The sequence below is a fragment of the Strongylocentrotus purpuratus genome, unplaced genomic scaffold (assembly GCF_000002235.5).
Source record: "Strongylocentrotus purpuratus isolate Spur 01 unplaced genomic scaffold, Spur_5.0 spur5_scaffold_20, whole genome shotgun sequence".
Taxonomy (NCBI): Eukaryota; Metazoa; Echinodermata; class Echinoidea; order Camarodonta; family Strongylocentrotidae; genus Strongylocentrotus; species Strongylocentrotus purpuratus.
Genome location: NW_022145606.1, coordinates 17,662,007 through 17,683,351, shown reverse-complemented (window position 1 = coordinate 17,683,351; position 21,345 = coordinate 17,662,007). Strand labels below are relative to the sequence as shown.

Here is a 21,345-nt window from a genome sequence, read left to right as displayed (position 1 = left end):
AGTGCTTGTTGTAGACAGGTGGTCACTAAAGCGGGTTTGACTGTACATAATATTACCATAATATTATTAAAGGGGAAGTCCACCTGATATTTGGTTGGGTTTTGATAAAAAGAGACAAATTAGAGAAACAGATCAGTAAAATTTTGAGAAATATACGACTGAAAATAGAAAAGTTATGAAATTATAAAGTTGTCATCAGTGAAACAAAAAATGTAATTTGCTCTGTACAGAAAATCTTATAAACATTCATTTTCTTACAAGGGTTGTATAAAAAAATAATTACAATTGTCATATATGATTGCGATTTTTCAAAAGGGAAAACACAATTATTTTTGGTTATTGGTTGCAAGATACATCACAGAGTTGCAAATCTGTGTTTGGTTCATCGCACCTTCAACAATTCATAACTTTTTCATTTTGAGACGGTTTTTGCTCAACCTTTCACTGACATATTTCTCCAATGTTTCTACTCCTATTAAAACCCACTTAATATGAGGGTGGACTTCCCCTTCCACAAAGGCATCAGTTGTATTTTGCAGAGGGAATAAATGCTTCATCTACTGATCATCCTCTGGTGGTAGTAGAAGCCCCCTTTCATCATTAACGTCTGCATTGAATGATTGATAGACGGCTCATCTACTGATCATTCTCTGGTGGTGGTAGAAGTCCTGTTTCATCATTAACGTCTGCATTCATTGATAGAGGGCGATTTCTATTTTCTCTTCCAAATCCCCTGCATTGTAGGGCACTGTGTACAAGGAAATAGAGGGAGGAAGAGAGATATACTTAGTTATTTTATAAGAAGATGACATGGATCCCAATCAAAAGATTGGTTGAAAGCGTACACATGACCAGGCATTTATATTGCCTAACAAGTTATTTGGATAATGACCGGTCATTATCCAATGGTAATGATCGGTCATTATCAAAATCATGTTATAAGACATCTTTTATTAAAAAAATAAAACATAATACTATAAAACAAATAATACACATCATTTTGTTTGGGCATGATTAGTGTAATTACCCACACTCGGTGCCTTCAAACAGTCCAAACGTATCTAGTGTGGGTAATTCTTACTAATGCCCTCACTGTTGTGTATTATTTGTATACTAATGAAACTAAATTGTAATGAATAATAATAATATTAATATTGGTAATGATAATAATAATAATAATTACAATGTAATCTTGTGTTTGTAATTACACTGGATATATGGACAAACATTGAATATAATGTAAACATAATGTGAATGTTCAAGTGATATATGTTTGTTCTCACTAAACTCTTTTTTTTGGTAATGTACCATGTCACATGTACATTTATTGTTATTTTTTGTATGTGAATAAAGCATGTAAACGTAACAAATTTCCATTTGGACCAATAAATTAGAATGACTGGTAGGTGTATTAGAACAAATCCTGTATCCCTTTTCAAGAGAAATACAAATATTAAAAAAGTAAAAGGAAAACCGATCCGCTTGGTGAGTATCAGAGGGATGGTGAGATATTTTTTATTAAGGTTATGGTGGGAAAAACAAAACCACCACACAAACAAACATTCAGGCTCCATTAAAACTACACCTCATGGACATGGATAACCCCGTGGGGGGTGACACTAATACCTTGGTAATAGTAGACGCTACCCATTGGTATCAGTATTAGTGTAATATTGGGATGGTATCAGTATTAGTGAAGTATTGGTATTGGTATCAGTATTAGTGTAATATTGGTATTGGTATCAGTATTAGTGTAATATTGGTATTGGTATCAGTATTAGTGTAATATTGGTATTGGTATCAGTATTAGTGTAATATTGGGATGGTATCAGTATTAGTGTAATATTGGTATTGGTATCAGTATTAGTGTAATATTGGTATTGGTATCAGTATTAGTGTAATATTGGTATTGGTATCAGTATTAGTGTAATATTGGTATTGGTATCAGTATTAGTGTAATATTGGTATTGGTATCAGTATTAGTGTAATATTGGTATTGGTATCAGTATTAGTGTAATATTGGGATGGTATCAGTATTAGTGTAATATTGGTATTGGTATCAGTATTAGTGTAATATTGGTATTGGTATCAGTATTAGTGTTATATTGGTATTGGTATCAGTATTAGTGTAATATTGGTGTTGGTATCAGTATTAGTGTAATATTGGTATTGGTATCAGTATTAGTGTAATATTGGTGTTGGTATCAGTATTAGTGTTATATTGGTGTTGGTATCAGTATTAGTGTAATATTGGTGTTGGTATCAGTATTAGTGTAATAAATATTGGTATTGGTATCAGTAGTAGTAGGTATGGTATCAGTATTAGTACTGATACCATAAATGAATGTAAATGAATTGAGGTTTTCTGGTCTGTAAAGATGCAGCGAAACGAGTATGGTATCAGTATTAGTGTAATGTCGGTATTAGTGGTAGTATGAAATATGCCAACCTTTACATTCTGCTCCTCAGGGAGGATTCATTCAGAAATCAGTGAGGCATTAAAATTTGTGTTGAGTGACAAATAAAAATATGAAACTAGATGGAATTTTGACTGCGCGCAGTCGAAAATGATGCCTCCGCCATAGAGCAATTTAAACAAGTTTGGAGTTTAAATCTCCAGTGGTTCTTGAGATATCATGATAACAATCTCAATGTATGGAATTTCATAAGTTGACCTCTGTGACCCTTGACCTTTGACCTACGCGCTCCAAAATCTAATCAGATTGTCTTCCTATGGTGATACACACTATCATTAAGTTTAAAGTTTAAATCTCCAGTGGTTCTTGAGATATTATGATATGGTGATACATACTATCATTAAGTTTGAAGTGAAAATTCTCCAGTGGTTCTTGAGATATCGCGATAACGATCTCAATGTATGGAATTTCATAAGTTGACCTCTGTGACCCTTGACCTTTGACCTACGTGCTCCAAAATCTAATCAGATTGTCTTCCTATGGTGATACACACTATCATTAAGTTTGAAGTTTAAATCTCCAGTGGTTCTTGAGATATTATGATAACAATCTCAATGTATGGAATTTCATAAGTTGACCTCTGTGACCCTTGACCTTTGACCTACATGCTCCAAAATCTAATCAGATCGTCTTCCTATGGTGATACATACTATCCTTAAGTTTGAAGTTTTTACATCTCCAGTGGTTCTTGAGATATCATGATAACAATCTCAATGTATGGAATTTCATAAGTTGACCTCTATGACCCTTGACCTTTGACCTACGTGCTCCAAAATGTAATCAGATTGTTTTCCTATAGTGATACACACTATCACTAAGTTTGAAGTTTAAATCTCCAGTGGTTCTTGAGATATCATGATAACAATCTCAATGTATGGAATTTCATAAGTTGACCTCTGTGACCCTTGACCTTTGACATACGTGCTCCAAAATCTAATCAGATCGTCTTCCTATGGTGATACATACTATCCTTAAGTTTGAAGTTTAAATCTCAAATGGTTCTTGAGATATCGCGCTAACAAACTCAATACAAGGAATTTCATAAGTTGACCTCTGTGACCTGTGACCTTTGACCTACGTACTCCAAAATCTAATCAGATCGTCTTCCTATGGTGATAAATACTATTCCAGAGTCTTAAGTTTAAATCTTAAATGGTTCTTGAGATATTGTGATAACGGTCAAACGGGACGGACGTACGGACGTACGGACGGACGGACGTACGGACGGACAACCCGAAAACATGATGCCTCCGGCACCACCTTCGGTGGCGGAGGCATAAAAATGTTCAGGGAGGGTTGGCATCTCTGTAGCAGTAGTAGTAGTATGCCTTATAGTAGTAGTAGTGGTGGTGGTGGTGGTAGTAGTAGAAGAGAAAGATGAAAACTTACCCTGTAATGATAAAAGGGATGAATAATAAAGCAGACATGAAGAAGAAGACTGTAGTTGATAATACGTCGATAGTACTGTAGTATATTCCATTCACAATGGGTGAGGCAAGAAACGAACACAGACCATCCAATACACCAAGCGAAGCAAACAATGCCCCTAAAAAGAATAAAATCAGGGGTAAAAAACTTTTATCATGAGACAACCTTCACTCAATTCTACTATGTTGTTCACAACAATATTATTTTCTTAAATAATAGATAATAGTACTTTAGCACATTGCTTAATAAATGCATGATAACACGATGGTCTGTATATGCATTTTAGAACATCACTGTATTTATGTCATACAAACTTAAACTACACATTAATGAAAGATTGTGTTTTCATTTAAGATTTAAATTGATCCAACTGAGTTTATTCCAGAGTTCTGGTGCTATCTTTTGATTTTTTCTTTTGAGATTAGGTCTGCACAGGAATTTGAAAGAGCGTTTTTAGTTATATTTGGACTCAGATTGTGTTTGGGTGCATATACTAGGGCTAATGCACGAATATACACAGGTGCAATGCCATATATACATTTGATTACCAGGAGAAGTAGTTTATATGAAACCTTTTATACAACACCTACGTGGATCCTTGTCATTTGATTGGACGATTGTTGGTCACATGATATTCAATAGATGGTATATTGCACGGTCGTGCATTTTTGGTTATATGCAGACTGCGTATCTCTCTGCTGCATGTGCGCGCGCGTATCCCTGCGTGTGTCTGACGCGAAGGCAATCTGCATGTAATTGAGAAGGCTTGACTCGAACTGTAATTTATCTTTATAAGGAGTAAAGCATAATTTGTTGATTAACGTTCTATTAGGTCTTCTTCGATGTTGTATAAAACAAATAATGAATGTTTTTCATTCGTTTAATAGTGCAAATATTTTCATTCGTTGAAAGATTAACGTTAATTCTATTCAACTCGGCTGACGCCTCGTTGAATAGAATGTTAATCTATCAACTCATGAACATATTCGCACTATTGAACTCATAACCATTCATTATTTGTATAATATTTTACCATGTTCATGATCCTGCACGACTGTTGAGAGGAATGTACGTATGACAGGAACGCCAAGGAGCTTGAACAATCCTAGAAAAGTGCCTATGGAAAAGAAATATAAGAATTCAGGATTGTCTCTGACAAAATAGCTGGTACCCAACGTTAATAGAATAGCATCTATAATTGTGAAAATAATTCAACATGATACTAATTGTCTTGCATTTGTAACGAAGGATGAAGTAGACATGGTCATATATGTGCATTGAAATTAGATAAGTTGATGAAATGAGTTAACTTACTTGCAAAGATGTGAAAAGCATATTAAACAAATGAAATTGATTGCAAAGATGATATTAGTAGGAAATATGAGTGAAATTACTCGCAAAGATATGAAAAGTAGATGGAACGTGCGAACTTACTTGTAAAGATGTGAATAGCATATTAACAAATAAAATTAATTGCAAAGAAAATATTAGTAGGAAATATGAGTGAAGTTACTCACAAAGATATGAAAAATAGATAATAGGTGTGAACTTACTTTAATATTAGGCTTCCTGAGAGAAGTTTCAACTGTTGAAAGGTAATTTTGGCTTGCACCAAGTAAATGAAGGTCACATACTTAGAGACATGTCAGAAAAAATATTGGAACCAACAGGATTTGTACCTGCCATCTACAGCTTGCTGGGCAGCAACTCTACCACCAGGTCATCACTGGTCCATGAGACAGTCACGATGAATTGGAAACAAGTAGGCGTAGTCTTATAGCCATGTGCACTGAGATGAGAATAGTAGATTGAATGTGTAAACTTACTTGCAAAGATGAGAATTGTAGATGATTGTTTAAAGTTACTTGCAAAGACGAGAATGTGTGAACTTACTTGCAAAGATGAGAATTGTAGATGATTGTTTAAAGTTACTTGCAAAGACGAGAATGTGTGAATTTACTTGCAAAGATGAAAATAGCAGATAGAATGTGTGAATTACTTGTAAAGATGAGAATAGTAATGTGTATTAGATGGAAATAGTAGATTAAATTAAATTATACTAAACACTAAACGCTGGGCCATTAAAACAAATTAATGGTGTCTTCAAATCGGCTTTAGAAGAGGAAAATATATTGAAAAAGAGATTTGAAATTAACCTTAAATAAACCTTATTTTATATAACAAATGAATAAGCAAATTCAAGAGTAAGAATTCTTTTACAAAATCAATCCTGCAGGGAATATCAGCTGTTGACATTGATTAAACAATTTAAATTAGATCTAGATCTATTAGAGTCTAGAAACGGAACAAAGTCAAAAGATGTCCAGAGTCTATATGGACTGTGGTAATTATTCAAATCTGAAGAAATTTATGTTGCGAGAGTTAATGATAATCACTTATGATTGTCTCTTCAAACTTTCACTGATGGATTTTTGCTGGAGAAAATTAGTAGAAGCTGAAGTAAAGTAACTGGCTGCCGGTACGCAAAATCTCAGACAATTTTAATAACAATAATATTAATAGATCACAATTATAACGCGCCTAATACTTGTTTCTAGGCGTAGTATATATTATGACCCCAGTCATCGGATTTAGGCTTACCTGCACACAATGTATGCACATTCTCCACTCACTGGGGAGTATTCCGGCCAGTCACCATTTTACAAGTGCGAACTTGCTCATCCAACCACATTAACTTTTGCATCCTATCAGATACCCATTTAACACCTGGGTGGAGAGTGGAAAATGTAGATTAACGTCCTGCCAAAAGATATTAGTGTTGCGGCGGGACTCGAACCCTGTACCTTGTGATAGATCTGCAGTCGGGTAACTTATCCACTAGAACACGCCCTAAACAAAAGTTTTTCGAGTTTACAGAAGAACAGTCAACGTATTATGACGTTTATGTATCAAAGATGTAAAAGCACCAAGTTTTATTAGCTCTTATTTGTTTATGATTATAATTATATCAAACATGCCTACTCAGTAAACATGCACAAATACTATCTATATGTATGTCCGAAATGTACATACTTCATATAGCACAACAAGTTCAAAAAATTAGTACATCATCTAAATAGGAAGGTCCTTATTTAGCCAACCGATTGTCTCATCATTGAGCTCTCGAAGTCCAGAAGCACCGTGAGGGGATTTGTAGCTCCCCATCTGGTTCCTGCAAGCTTCTTTCAAGGAAAGACACTCTTGCTTGGGTCTTTTGAGCTGTGGCTTTGGCATGCTCGTGGAAGGTGAGGCTTCGATCAAGAGGGACATCTAGGTACTTTGGTGTGGGGTCGAAATTCAGCCTAGACCCATTCAGTAAGATATTCAACTCTCGATTGGCGCATCAGTTTGCCAGATGGAAGACGGAGGATACAGTCTTTGGTATGCTTATCTTGAGATGCCATCTGTTGAAGAACTCAGCTAGCATACTCCGGTCCTTCTCCAGTGATGTTTTGATTGCCTCGAAGGAGTGATTGTCGAACCCTAGTGCGGTGTCGTCTGCATAGGAATACTACCGTACATGCATTTCCCCTTGGGCATATCAGAGACATAGATGTTGGAAAGTATTTGAGCGAGGACAGAGCCTTGCGGCACAACATTGCGGAGTCTCCTCTTCCTACTGCATTCGCCGTTTGATGTTTCAAGAACAAATGACCAATCTTGTACAAGAAGCATGATGAATTTCACAATTCTCACATCTGGAATGATCTGCAGGGTCCTGAGGTTTAAGCTATGGGTGCCATACTGTGTCAAATGACGCAGTTAGGTAGACAAGAACTGCACCAAACTTCTGCTGCTTCTGGAAGGCCGTCTCTATGTTGTTTACAAGCCGGACCACTTGGTTGGTGGTTGATTTACCTTTCCTGAAACCTGTCTGTGTAGTAGATAGCTTCTATTCGACAGTGTCAACGATACTGGCAAGTAGCTTGTAGATGTGAGATGGCAGACTGATTGGACGATAGCTCTTGGTCTGTAGGCTTCTTGGGCTTCAGAATGGCAATAACTTTAGCAGTCTTCCATTTTGATGGAATAGTGGATGTTGCCATGCAGGTAGAGAGAAATGCTTGTAGCCAGGAAGTAGCTTTGTGACTCATGTTATTGTGGAACTCTGTGTGGATGTTATCATTGCCTGGTGCTTTGCCGGACTTTATTGATTTCAGTGCAGTTTCAACCTCATCCAAGGTGAAGGCTTCAGATATGTAGGTTGACTCTGGAGTGGACTTGAGGAGGTTCTTTATCTCAGAGGTCACAGAGCGAGAGTGCATGGGTTTAGGCCTCAGTGGTTTTATCTTACCACTTTCCATTGTTAACTAGGACTGAAGCAATGGAGTTCGCAGTAACAGAACACTGTTTTGGAGCACTGCTTCGACCAGTGAGTTTGTTGATGGTAGTCCAAGCCTTGCGACTAGACTGGGTAAAGTTGATCCCGGAGACTTCTTCTTCCCATCTAATCTTCCTCTTTTCTCCTAGTAATAGCAGCAGGTCGTTCTCTACAGCCTCTCTTTCTTCAATGGTCTTGGACTTAGTGCAGGATTCATACAGACGATCCCATTCTTCGTCCCAGCATGGAATATACGGGTGTCTTTTGCCCCTGGGGATGAAGAGTTTTGCCGCCTGATGTAACATGAAGCAGAAAGCAGAGTAGGAGTCATTCATATTGCTAGTGGAGGGGTCTGGCAGTCGAGATGTTAGTTTGTTTGTGAGTTCCTGGTACTTGGGCCAGTCAGCTTTTCTGAAATTCCATCTCTTCTTTGGTAGGTTGGAGAGTTGAAGCTTGATGTCGCTTGAGATGATGATTGGACAGTGGCCAGACCTCGGGAACTTTGGAAGGACAGTTCTTGAGCAGGTGTGTCTGATGTTTGATGAAACCAGTGACAGATCGGGGCAAGTCCATGATTTGTTGCTCCCTGAGTAGAATGTGGGGTTGTCCTTGCTGTCATACAGTATCACTACCTCCTGAGATTCAAGCCATTAAAAAATGAGCTTTCCATTCTTGTTGGTCTTAGGGTATCCCCAGGCAGTGTTGCGACTGTTGAAATCTCCGCAGACAAAGGAGTTCCAGGGCATCTTTGGGAAGAGTATGATTTCAACATCTACAGGTGGTGGCTTATACAAATTGCAGAAGTGGGTTCCCATAGCTTCAAAGGTGCTCTACTGTAGAGCTAAGTTCACAGGAGATCACCCGGTGGTGGATGCTTTTATGCCTTGTTTGACATAGGATGCAATTCCATGCTTCTTGTGTGGTATGAAGCAGATCAGATCGAAACCTTCAGTCAAAGGTGACGCCTTAGACGCAGAATTCTGAATAAATCCCCTATAGTAAGCAGCAAGACCGAGAAATGACCCAAAAAGGCGCATTGCAAACCTTCTCACAGATCTTTCCTCCCTCTACAACATGACCAAGGAACTCAACACTTGTGCACCCTAACTGACATTTACTAGGGCAAGCAGTCAAACCTGCTGCTCTCAACCTCCTGAACAACTCACTAAGTGCAACTAGTTGATCATCCCATGTGGAAGTGTCCAAGGTGTTTCATAAATCTGTTTGTAAAGTTACACATGACTTTACAAACGACTTGAATATGAAGTGCCAGATAGGATGCCCAAAGTTTTTCCTGATGTTTTAACAAAGTGTGACTTTATTTCCAATAACCTCAATTAAATTATAGCAAAAAATATACTTTGTATTAAAATGTTTGTTATAAATAATGAGAATGTTAATCTACATCTGCACAGTTCAAGTTGAGTTGGTGCAAATAAAAATTATATAGTATCCCATTTGGCTTTTCATATTTAAGTCATTCATAAAGTCATGCATGACTTTACGAACAGCTTTATGAAACACCCCCCTGGACTGTCATCTATGTAGTAGTAGTAGTAATAGCTGTCTGTCACAAAGCGACAATGACCGTCTTCACTTTCATGAAGGCTGCTTGCAAAGGTGGGTAAGTACTAGTAGCTCTTGCAAGTTACTAATGGCACTCCCTTGGGGAACTGGTGGCATTTTCACACCGGCGAGGACAAGCCAGGACGGGTGTTAACCACTAGACTCTGCAGTGACTGGTCGAAGGATGTCTGGAGTTCCATATCGATAATCGCCCTCAATGCTGTCACATTGGTATGGTTTTCTGTTAGGGTTTGCTCCCTTAGCCTTAGATTCTAAAGAGCAGGGAAAAAATTAATATTTATTTTTTCGCGGGCTATTTTTCAAACTTGCCTGCATGAAATTAACACTCTAAAATGTGTTATGCGTTGAATTCTATGCAAATTTACAGGGGCTCTTTTCTGATTTTTGGGCGCTCTTTTGGGCATTTCAGGGGCTATTTCGCCCAGAGCCCCCGTGTATTTTTTTCACTGCTAAAGAGAACGTGAACCACAAGGCAGTGGTTACAACTATGTATGGCAATAACAATCAACATTTATTAAAAGAATGAGGCGATTACAATTACTTGTATGTTGGTTAAGTTAAGAGTACTAATTGAGCACAACCAAATACTACTTTTAAGTACTTCATTGATTATAGAGCTGTGATAAAAACAATGATTATAATAGAAAAACAAAGTTTTTTTCCCTCGAAATAAGTGCACAAATTTTAAGGAAATTGAGGGCAGATCGAAATACCTTACGATATCAAATTAATTTCATTAATAAATTGAGAAACTGATTATAATATATTATGAATCAATTGATTTGGTTGAACCAGAATTAGAATTACTGGTAGAATTAGAATTAGAATTGTCATCTATGTAGTTGGTGACATTACTTATGCCCCTCTACATAGATCTCACACCCTACTGAATGCTGCATGTGCATTTACAAGCCCAAACAGCATCACTAGAAAATGTAATAAACCACTAGAACTACGAAAAAGCAGCCTTTTTCCTAGCATCACCTGACAGTGCTATTTGCCAGTAGCCTTTGCTCAAGTCTAATTTTGAGAAATATCTTGACCCTGACCCTGACAAACCAGCAAACAACCCGTCCACACTTGGGAGAGGTTCTGTATGAAATAAAGTAATTTTATTCAATCAACACCTATATACAAAACCTATTGGACCCCCATCAGGCGTCTTGACAACCACTGTAGGAGACGAATATGGCGACTCTGATTTCTCAATGACACCCATGTCAAGCATCTTATCAATTTCCTCTTATATAACTCCTCTGAGAGTATGAGGAACTGGATAAGGCCTCCGTCTGACAGGATCACCGGATGTCAGTTGGACAGAATATGAGCTCCTATGTGTGACTTCCATGGAACATCAGTCACGACACCCCTAAAATTAATTACCATCAAGTCTTTAATAGTAGTCCTTCAATCAGTAGACAAATTCGGTCCAAATTTCACATTCTCAACCGTTTCCTGAGCCTCTGATGACAGAACTTGAGGTCGCAAACTACTTGAGACTAAACGACCATCAAGACCTACATCCACATCATCATCCTCATCAAAGCTTGATTGATCACATCCACAGCTCCATCCACATTCACATCATCACGCTTGACCTGTCCATCGACCCTGTTCGTATATCTCTTTAATAGATTCACATGGAAAACACACACTTTCCCATTCATACCGAGCCAATAGTCATTTCACTCTGAATATACCCTTCCATTGCAGAAGAAGCTTATTGTGATCAGTCGGTAGAAGAATCAAGACCTTATCTCCTGAGACAACATTTCTCTTCCTCGCTTTGGCATTGTAATTGCCTGCATACCTAGAAACTGCCAAATACGTAGCTCCTCATGAGCTGCCTTCAAAGGACTCTCCTAAGTAAAACGTTCCTTGAGATCCGTCACATACTGATAAGTCAACTTGACATCAGCATCTTTAGGCTGCCCACTCCACAACTCTTTGAGAATTTCAAGTGGACCTCAAACCTGCCTACGATAGATTGATTTGAATGGCAAAAAACCAAGTGAAGATCGGGGCGCAGACCTAACAGGGCCTAAATACCTATCCCAATCTGTCGGCACAAACTCTATTGATAATCTAACTGCTTCAATGTCTGAATAAACCTCTCAACCAGACCATTACAGGCTGGATGATATGGCAAAGTGGTCAATTGCTTTATAATGGACAACAACCTACTGACCTCCCGCATCAAACCTGAAGTGAATTGACTACCATAGTCAGAAAGAATCTCCTGGGGAACACCTGTATGGCAAAACACACCAAGTAGAGCCTCAGCTACTGCGGCGGTCTCGACATTAGGTAATGCGACTGCTTCTGATAACGAGATACAAAGTCAACAGTTGTATTAGTATATTATACATACGAAGTTACATGATGAATGGGACCTACCAAATCTATAGCTACTCTCATGAAAAGGATATATCGATTACAGGCATCTTGCCAATTGGCACCTTGGAAACTCTTCCCTTCTCAGTTGTTCTCTGGCATATATCGCAACTAAAACAACACCTGACAACATCAGCGGAAATACCGGGTCAAAAGAAGCATGTCAATATCTTCTCTGTGGTTTTCCCAATACCGTGATGACCGCTCAAGATTCCTTCATGGGCTAACTTCAATACTGCCTTTGATATACCTGTGCTGTGGTACAACTAACCGTTTTACAGGATTGCTTGAAGTCAATGCTGGTTTAAAAACTCTATATAACAACCTATCCTCCATTATGAAATAAGACCATCACGAACTGTAGCTGAGCCTGTTCTCTGGCCTTCCTCAATGTAGGATCTATCCCTGTTTTTCTCTTAATCTCCTCTGGAGATACATTAGGGATGGCATGACTAAAGGTTGTTGGAGTCTAGCTTGCGACCGTGTCTGCACTGCCATTCCAATAGCACTACCACGACTAGTGTTACTTCCTCCAGAACTATCTGGCTGAAGCACACCAAACTCTGGAGTTCCCCAGTCGAACTACTCTCCTGACCATCTGTACCAGTGAAACCACTCTCAGGAATTTCACTTTGAGGTGAACTACTCTCAAAATTATTAACCTGAGACAACCTTCCTTCAGAATTATCAATCCGAGGCAAATCTCTCTCCCAATTCAGAAGAGGATTACCTACCAAATGAACATGTTCTATTTCCCCAAGAACAAGATCAAAGACTGGTGATTTATTATATGCTCTTGCAGTTCCTAATATCTATCCTAGCCACAGGAAATCACCAAAATGTCCCTATCTATAAGAATTACACTCAATCTACTCTTACCAGTGAACTGATCAGGCATGACTAACGAATTCCTATCAACTACCCCTGACAATCCTGTATCGTGCAGAACACTAACAACCTGGAATCCAATCTTCCCATCTATTACTGGCAATCTGCTCCTTAGCTTAAAGCTGACATGCAGGCAGCAGCCCACAGTACCGATTGAGCTTCTCTCCTGAAAGTAGTCTGCAACATGCACATCAACAAGTACAGATAATACAAACAACAGTCCACATGTGTTGGTACTATCAGGTTCTGGGCTACCAGGCAAACACTAGGGATAGTCAACCTTTCCTATCTCTGCTTTAGTACCAGAATTTCTCTCAGCCTTACGCTCGTCTACAAGACCTGCAGCAAGTAACCTAACCTTACAATTATTAGCAAGATGTTCCAAACATAACCTTCTTAGTCACCGACAGAGATCTAGAGTCACCATTATTCCTCTTCTTATCTTACCATTCCCAAATTGACCAAAATGAGCCTCAACAAATGTATCAGCGAAACTAATTATTTCCGAAACCGACTGAGGCTTTCGTTCTTTCAGAAACATTTCTAAGGAGGGGCCACCCTTCTCAATGAGCTGTTGCTTGAGCAACATGTTTATAAGACCTTCAGAGGACTTTTCTGTCTCAGACAACTCCATCCACCTATCTACTTCTACTTCTATGTCGATACTCAGCAGGATCCATAAGTCAGGATGTAGTGCTGAGGAAATGTCCTAGGTAGTGTCCTATCCTAACCAAGTACTGACTTGGAGTCTCACCTGACTCCAGAGGAGAAAATCTAAATTTCTTACGGATACCATATCACAAGTCATATTCCCTTGTAGTATTACACTTTCTCTAAAATCAACTTTATCCACCTAGTATTTTGTCTTTCCTAATGTCAGCCTGAATAATTGTCTTCTTATTTTTCTATCATTAAAGAAAATAATCGCAACTTCCAAATTCTTTTTTAAAGTAAATTTCCCCACGGATCCCCATTGAAAAATGGTTAAACACAGTCGCTAATTTAAGATAAGATTTTCCCAGCGTGTAGGCTGATTTGAAGACACCATTAAAAAAATTGGCCCAGTGAGCCGTGACCCAAGTGTTTTCCAGCACGCCGCAACCCGAGTGTGCAGTATAAGCTGATTGAATGTGTAAACTTACTTGCAAAGTTGACATTAGTAGATTGAATGTGTGAACTTACTTGAAAAGATCAAATGTGTCAACTTACTTGCAAAGATGAGAATAGTCGATTGAATGACGTAGGTGAATGCTAATGCTAGAGTATTAGCTAGACAACTCAAGATAGCGATCTGTATTATCCACAGGTAGCCGAGTTTGCACCATTGGAAGATGCCGGCTCCACTTACCGTACCTGAAACACACAATAAATGGGATGAATTAGCACACTGTGTAATGTCACTTTCAAAATGACTTTTCCCCAATTTGTTTAACTATTGTTCCTACATTAAACAAAAAAAGGAAACTTAAGACTCTACAGGCTTGGGTTGCACATCATCTACTATAAATGAGGGAGGGAGCATAGCAACAGAGAAAAATAAGTATTTTGGAAACGTTGGACCTTTTTTCAAGTGATTGATATCAGAAAAGGTCATCCGGGATCGGACAGGAAATACAAATTGCCTCCTATTCTTGGGAACCACTTCTATCTTTACTAATAATAATAATAATAATAGGCAGTTCTATAGCGCCATCTATCTAGATAATTCTATTCCGAGGCACATTTATTATTACCCGGCTCTATAGCCTAGCAGCCGTTTATACAGCGCTCCAGCATTTCAAGGAATTAATTCCTGTCAGGGACCCATTTACATCACCTGGGTTGAGTGTGGCAAATGTAGATCAATGTCTTGCCAAAGGACATTAGTGCCGCAGCGGGACTCGAACCGCGGACCTTGTGATCGACAGTCCGGCGACGTTTCCACTCAACCACGACACCTCTAATCCAAGGGTCCACCTATAATAGCCGGAAAGCCGTCGTGACTCGTTAGCGATGCAAACTCTAATCCATCCCTTAAAATTCAAATTGCACTGCCCCTATATTAAACATTCCATCTCGTTCAGCAATAGCAGAACACGCCCTTAATACTGAACACAACATTCAATGGGATGATACCCACATTATTGAGTTATCCATCTGATAGATGGTTAGTCTTACCAATGCCTGGTATAGCTAGTGAAGTAGTAATAAAGAATCCAATAGTTATTGAGTCCCAGCAAAAGGGTTGTCCTTGCCCGTAGAGAACGGTGATCGCGATCCCCCCTTGGATCACGATACCAACTAGAAGACTCACAGCAAACATTGTCAGCAGCAGATACAGGCGATTATCTGTTTGAAATAAAAGAGTAAAAAGACAATCATGATATTAATAACACAATAATATTTTTTGTATGCATATCCATGGAATCAGCGTTGATCAGTGCTGTTCTTACAAAAAGGGCCCTGCAAATACATGTAGATCAGATCAGCTCACATAATTATAATTAAAAAACTCTACACTTATACCCAAGACCCTACCCTCGCCTGCCATCAGAATGCATGTTGCATTTATAAACTACATGTAGTTGCTAATTCAGGCAAATCTTATCAATCCAAAATTCCAAGGTCCCAAATTTGCAAGATATGTTTACTGTTATTAATTAAGTCATGCAGTTTTTTTTTTATTAAATCCACTACCGTTAATTTTGTATATATGTTAAATTCTATGGGGAGTAGTCTAAATAGAATTTAACAAATATGCAAAATTAACAGTAGGGAATTGTTAGAATTTCTACTAGAATTTTATTCACTATCCATAATGAAACTGGTAGAATTTCCTGACCTTTTTCTGTTATACCTTAATCAATTAACATAAGATTTATCCCAAAAATTCGATTTGCCAAAATTGCGAAGTACTATAGTGTGTACATGTATGTAAAGCATTATCCTTTGTTGTCATCTGAATTTGAAATAATGCATATTGCATACTCATTCAATTATTCCATCACTAATACATAATCGTTTCAATGCTTCTTTCATGTGATGTTTCATATTTGTTATTTGTTATTATTATTTCATATCTGTTATTATATGTTAATATGTTCCGCGCCTAGAAACAAAGTATTAGGCGCATTATAAATGTGAGCTATTATTATTATTATTATTATTACCCTTATAAAAAAAGTATACATTTTGTAGAACAAATGAAGTGAATGAAGTTTTCACAAATGAATACAATATTAACCTGTTTTTACACGAAATAGATTAATGATGTCTTTGAGAACTTCAGCCAAATCTCTCTGCTCTTCTTTTGACTTGGGAACAATTGTTTCTACGAGGAGCAATGGTATTCCAGCGTTAATAACACTCAGGAGCACGGCAGTGAATGGTATCCATAGGCTTAGCCCAAAACCAAGTGATTTGATCATGTATCCCAAACCGATCTGCATTGCTCCTATACCAGCAAATATGAGAATCTCTATGACGACGATTCTCACCATCCGTTGTTTCTCTGTTGTGATATCAGTGATGTACGCAAAGCACCCTGCCATGAACAAAGACAGGCTTCCACTCAGACCACAGAACACATTACCAAACAGTAGGTAACTCAGAGGAAGACTGAGATAAACAACACAGAGCTGCCCAACACACTGACCTAGGAATCCTATACATGGTAAGAGGATAGGCAGTCTTCTACCGTACCGCTCGCTGAGCGTACCGATGATCAAAGTAGAGAAGATACTTGGAAGTGCAGCACAAGTATTAAGATAAAGAGACCACTTTGATGTGATCTTCTGTATTTCCTCTTCTATTTCCATAGTAGCATTGCCTTGATTACATTGTGAACTGTTTGAATGCGTTGTGTTGCCATAGAGATCTAAGCTTACACGCTGTCTGATGTACTGTCCTGAGAGTGTGGCCATACCCCCATAGCTAGCCGCAATGAGGATCACAATGAACTCAACGGTAACCCAACGCCGACGTGCTCGCTCCCGTCCACATTCTGATTCTTTGATGATAGGCTCTGTCATGGCCGCTGGCCCTTCTTGAGATGCACAGTCCATCAAGTCTTCAGCCTCCTCCTCATCAAAAGTGTCCCTCTTTTCCTTTCCTGCCATGATGACTAATCTATCAGAAAATCGTGAAGCGTACTTCCTCAGAATCTATAAATAAACAATGATAATAAACAGACAGGATGCTATAAAATACTAATTATCACATATTTCACAAAGGGAAGTTCAGTTTATAAGATCTATAACAGTATTATGTGCAGTAGAGTCTATACATGTAGATTTAAAGCAATATATCCCAACATTTGATTAAATTGTCTAAAATTGGTAAACAATATACTGGTATGTGGGCAGGGGTGGATCCAGCCGGCGTCAGGGGAGGGGGCCCAATTTGTGAGGAAATATTTAGCGGCAAAATAGCTGACCTATAATTCGCTCAGTGGGGGTAGTGAGCACAATTTTTTTGCTCCCGTAAAAATTGAAAATCGCGCCGGCCGATAATTCGCTTAGTGGGGGGGGGGGGGGTAGTGAGCACTAATTTTTTGTTTGGTCCTAAAGGGGGCCCATCTCTAAAAAAAAGGTAAAATTAACGTGTTTTTACACATTGTTTTTCCCAGGGATGGGGGCCCCCCGATCCGCCACTGTTAGTAGGAGCATCTATTGAACACACTTTTATTAGACCAAGACTAGCTAAGAGTAAGAGCTTAATATATCTGCGTAAATATTCATATCTGAATGATACACGCCAATAAAACTATTTATTAAAAAAAAAATACAAAGATGGTGCATGGTGTATATGGTCTGCGAAGTATTTATATGGACCACACTAATTTCCTGTATACATTTCCTCACTCTTTCAGCAACAGAGAACATCCTATTATCTTAGGTCTTCATCAGCTCCTACCTTTGTCATTCCCAAATCCCGTAAACAGGCTGGTTTCAAATCCTTTTAGTCCTTAGCCCCCCCCCCCCCCCACCCCTACCCCCACGTCTCTGGAACAAACTATACCTAGTACTTCACTAGATTTCTTCAAAAACAAATGAAAACTTACCTGTACAACTCCTCTTAAATTGTTGATAGTCAGAGACAGTGCAGCGCCTTGTATCCTTTGGAAAAGGCGCTATATAAATCCAGTTATTATTATAATCATGATTATCACGATCACATGCACATATCTGTACTTTATACTTCAAATCACGAGAACTACAAATAACTAACAAGGTCAACAGGAAGAATGCTAAGAACACAATAAACAATTATCCAGTACTTACACTTTTAGCTTCCACTGTATGACTGGTACGAGTCTATATATGCAGGCTCCAAGTACAAGAAGCTGGTAGTGGCCGATAATTCATTCACGGTTTATAAGAGTTTATGATATGAGAGTTCCCCAAATCAAGCCTCGTAAATTCGAATTTCTTCTTATAAGTACTATTTCACATTTGTAACATGTGTTTCTGTTACTGTGTTTTAAAAGCATACTAGACCCTATATATATTATAAGCTATATAATATGCAACCAACTTTTTCTGCAATGAAGACTCAACCCAACAACAAGGTGTAAAACCAACAGTGCGGACGGCTGCGGACGGTACCCCCTCATCCTCCTCGTTTGGTTTGGTACCAGTCAGTAGGCCTACGTGAGGTGTAGCTAGGATTATATATTCCATGGACTTTGATCCCATATGTCACGAGTTTGCTTTTTTATCATTATTTCTTCGGTTGATTAAGTGGATGATCATAAATTTCTGTGACTGACGTGTCTCACAAACATTATACTGTAGACTATACCTAATCAACATACACGTACACATGCAGTTATGATGATAATTGCATAATATAGATCGATAGGGCCTATATAGATTCGATATCTGTCACACGTACGTGAGTTTAGTGAGCTAAGTAATATTATATTGTGGCGGATTCAGGAGGCAGGTGCCCCCCCCCCCCCCCCGTTAAAAAAAAAAAGAAAAAGGGAGAAAAGGAGAAATTAAAAGGAGGGGACAGAAAAAGGAGGGGAAAATGAAGAAAGGAAAGGGAATGATCGAGAGAAGGAAGAAGCTTTAAGAGGGGGAAAGGAAGAAAGGGAAGAGAGAGGAGAGAAAAGGGGGAAAAGGTGAATAATAAGAAGCCAGGTGAAAAAAAAGAAAGGGGGATGATATAAAAAAAGGTTTTTTTACGGAAAGGGGGGCGGGGCACGCAATTTTGTGCCTAATATGGGGTCCCTCTTGCCAGGCGTGTAGCCCCCCCCCCCCCCAAAAAAAAGCAAAAGAAGAAGAACAACAACTTAGTTCCTGCATATAGCCCCGGGTTTATAAGGTTAAATTTGTAGACATTGTCGGTAATGTGTGGCTAGCCTTATGTCGGTAATCGGTGGCCTCTACAACCCCCATTGCGCAGCAACGAAGCAAATACAACGTCTTGCGACGTGGCAGATCACTTTTCTCTAACTTCTAACCAATCAGAAGGCCTCGTTTTTTTCCAGGAAGTGCCTGTGGACATTAATGCGCCAAATGAGGTTCTCAAATTGCACTGAAAGATCCCTATACTCTACTAAAAAAGGGGGGGGGTAAAGGGGGAAACAAAAGGAGGGGGGAAAAGGAAAGAGGAGAGAAAGGGAAAGAAAGAAGAGGAAGAAGAAAAGAAAAGGGGGAAGAAGTGATCGGGGGGGGGTGAAAGAGCCTCGCCTCCCCCTCCCCCAATCAACAAAATAAGAGAGAAGGAAGGAAATAGAAAGAAGGGGTATCAGTTGCAATTTTTTCCGCCAACAAATTGTGGATCGGGGTTTGGGGTGGGGCAAAATGCCCTTGCCTCCCCCCGGCCTGCTAAAAAAGAGAGAAAGAAGGAAAAGGAAAAAAGGAGAGCTAAAAGGACCGAAAAAAAAGGTTAAAAAGAAAAAATAGTTATCTACCAGTGTCACAACAAAATAAGGTATCAAAAATTGCTCATCTGACCGTAATCAAAATAATGCCTGAAACCCCTGAGATTCAGGGGTTTCCGCACCCTCGACTCCACCAGGGGCCCTGAGGCGGGCCCCTGAATGCTTATCTGACCGTAATTTGCCTTCAACCCATGAGTTTTCCGGGGGCGGACAAGGTATCAAAAGATGTTCATCTGACCGCAGGCGCGTAACCAGGGGGGGGGGGGGGGCAGTGGGGGCGCCCCCACTCCCCCACCCCCCCCCCCCCCAAAAAAAAACCGTCGTCCAAAAAAAGAGAGGAGAGAAAAGGAAAAGGACGTATGAAGAAAAAGGAACGGACAAAAAACATTTATAAAATTCAGACAAGGATTAAGAGTCGAAAACGGTACAACAAATCGTCTTCTTTCTCTAATGATTTAATGAAACGTAAAAGCTTCCGCGCTTCGCGCGGGTGGGGAAAAACTGTATTCAGACGGGGATTATTTTCGAGAACGGTACAACGAATCGTCTTGTTTCTCTAATAGTTAAATTAAATGTCAAAGCTTCCGCGCTTCCCGCAGAAGGTGGGGTAACTGAATTTAGACGAGGATTAAGAGTCAAAAACGGCACAACGAATCGTCTTCTTTCTCTAATGATTTAATGAATCGTACAAGCTTCCGCGCTTCGCGCGGGAGGGGGGGGGAGGGCAAAACTGAATTCAGACGAGGATTAAGAGTCGAGAACGTACAGCGAATCGTCTTCTTTCTCTTATGATTTAATGAAACGTTAAAGCTTCCGAGCTTTGCGCGGGAGGGGGGGGGGATGAATTTAGACGAGGATTAAGAGTAAAAACGGTACCAACGAAGCGTCTTCTTTCTCTAATGATTTACGTAAAAGCTTCCGCGCTTCGCGCGGGAGGGGGAAAACTGTATTCAGACGAGATGGCACGTACGCAGGGGGGGGGGGGGGGGGGGGGGGGGGGGTCGAACCCCCCCTTCGGTTTTTTTATGTGTGTATTTTGGAGCGAATCCCCCCCTCCTTTTGTGATTATAAAAAAAATATGCCATGGTTGACCTTAAAAAGGTGACCTCACCCTCCCCCAACGGAACAAAATGTCAATTTTTCAAATTTCGAGACCATAAAAAAAGTGTCCTCTTACCCCCCCCCCCCCCCCCCCCCCCCCCCCCCCCCCCCCCCCACTTATTTAGCGGCTGGCTGAGTCGTTGCGATTTTTTTTTTTGGGACCCCCAAAAGAATCGTACAAGCTTCCGCGCTTCGCGCGGAGGGGGGGGGGAGGGCAAAACTGAATTCAGACGAGGATTAAGAGTCGAGAACGGTACAGCGAATCGTCTTCTTTCTCT

At 39.4% G+C, this 21,345-nt stretch overlaps 1 protein-coding gene across 1 annotated transcript; it reads right to left on the bottom strand.

Moving 5' to 3' along the window:
* Positions 1-296: 296 nt before the first annotated feature.
* Positions 297-18,387, bottom strand: LOC100889368 (proton-coupled folate transporter). Its single transcript, XM_030992955.1, has 7 exons — positions 18,357-18,387; positions 16,319-17,237; positions 15,253-15,423; positions 14,305-14,448; positions 4,939-5,022; positions 3,867-4,023; positions 297-748 (listed from the first exon to the last, which is right to left on the bottom strand). Exons 2-7 carry the CDS (start codon positions 17,190-17,192, stop codon positions 637-639), a joined length of 1,542 nt encoding a protein of 513 aa, XP_030848815.1. The 5' UTR covers positions 17,193-17,237; positions 18,357-18,387; the 3' UTR covers positions 297-636.
* Between the last annotated feature and the right edge of the window lie 2,958 nt (positions 18,388-21,345).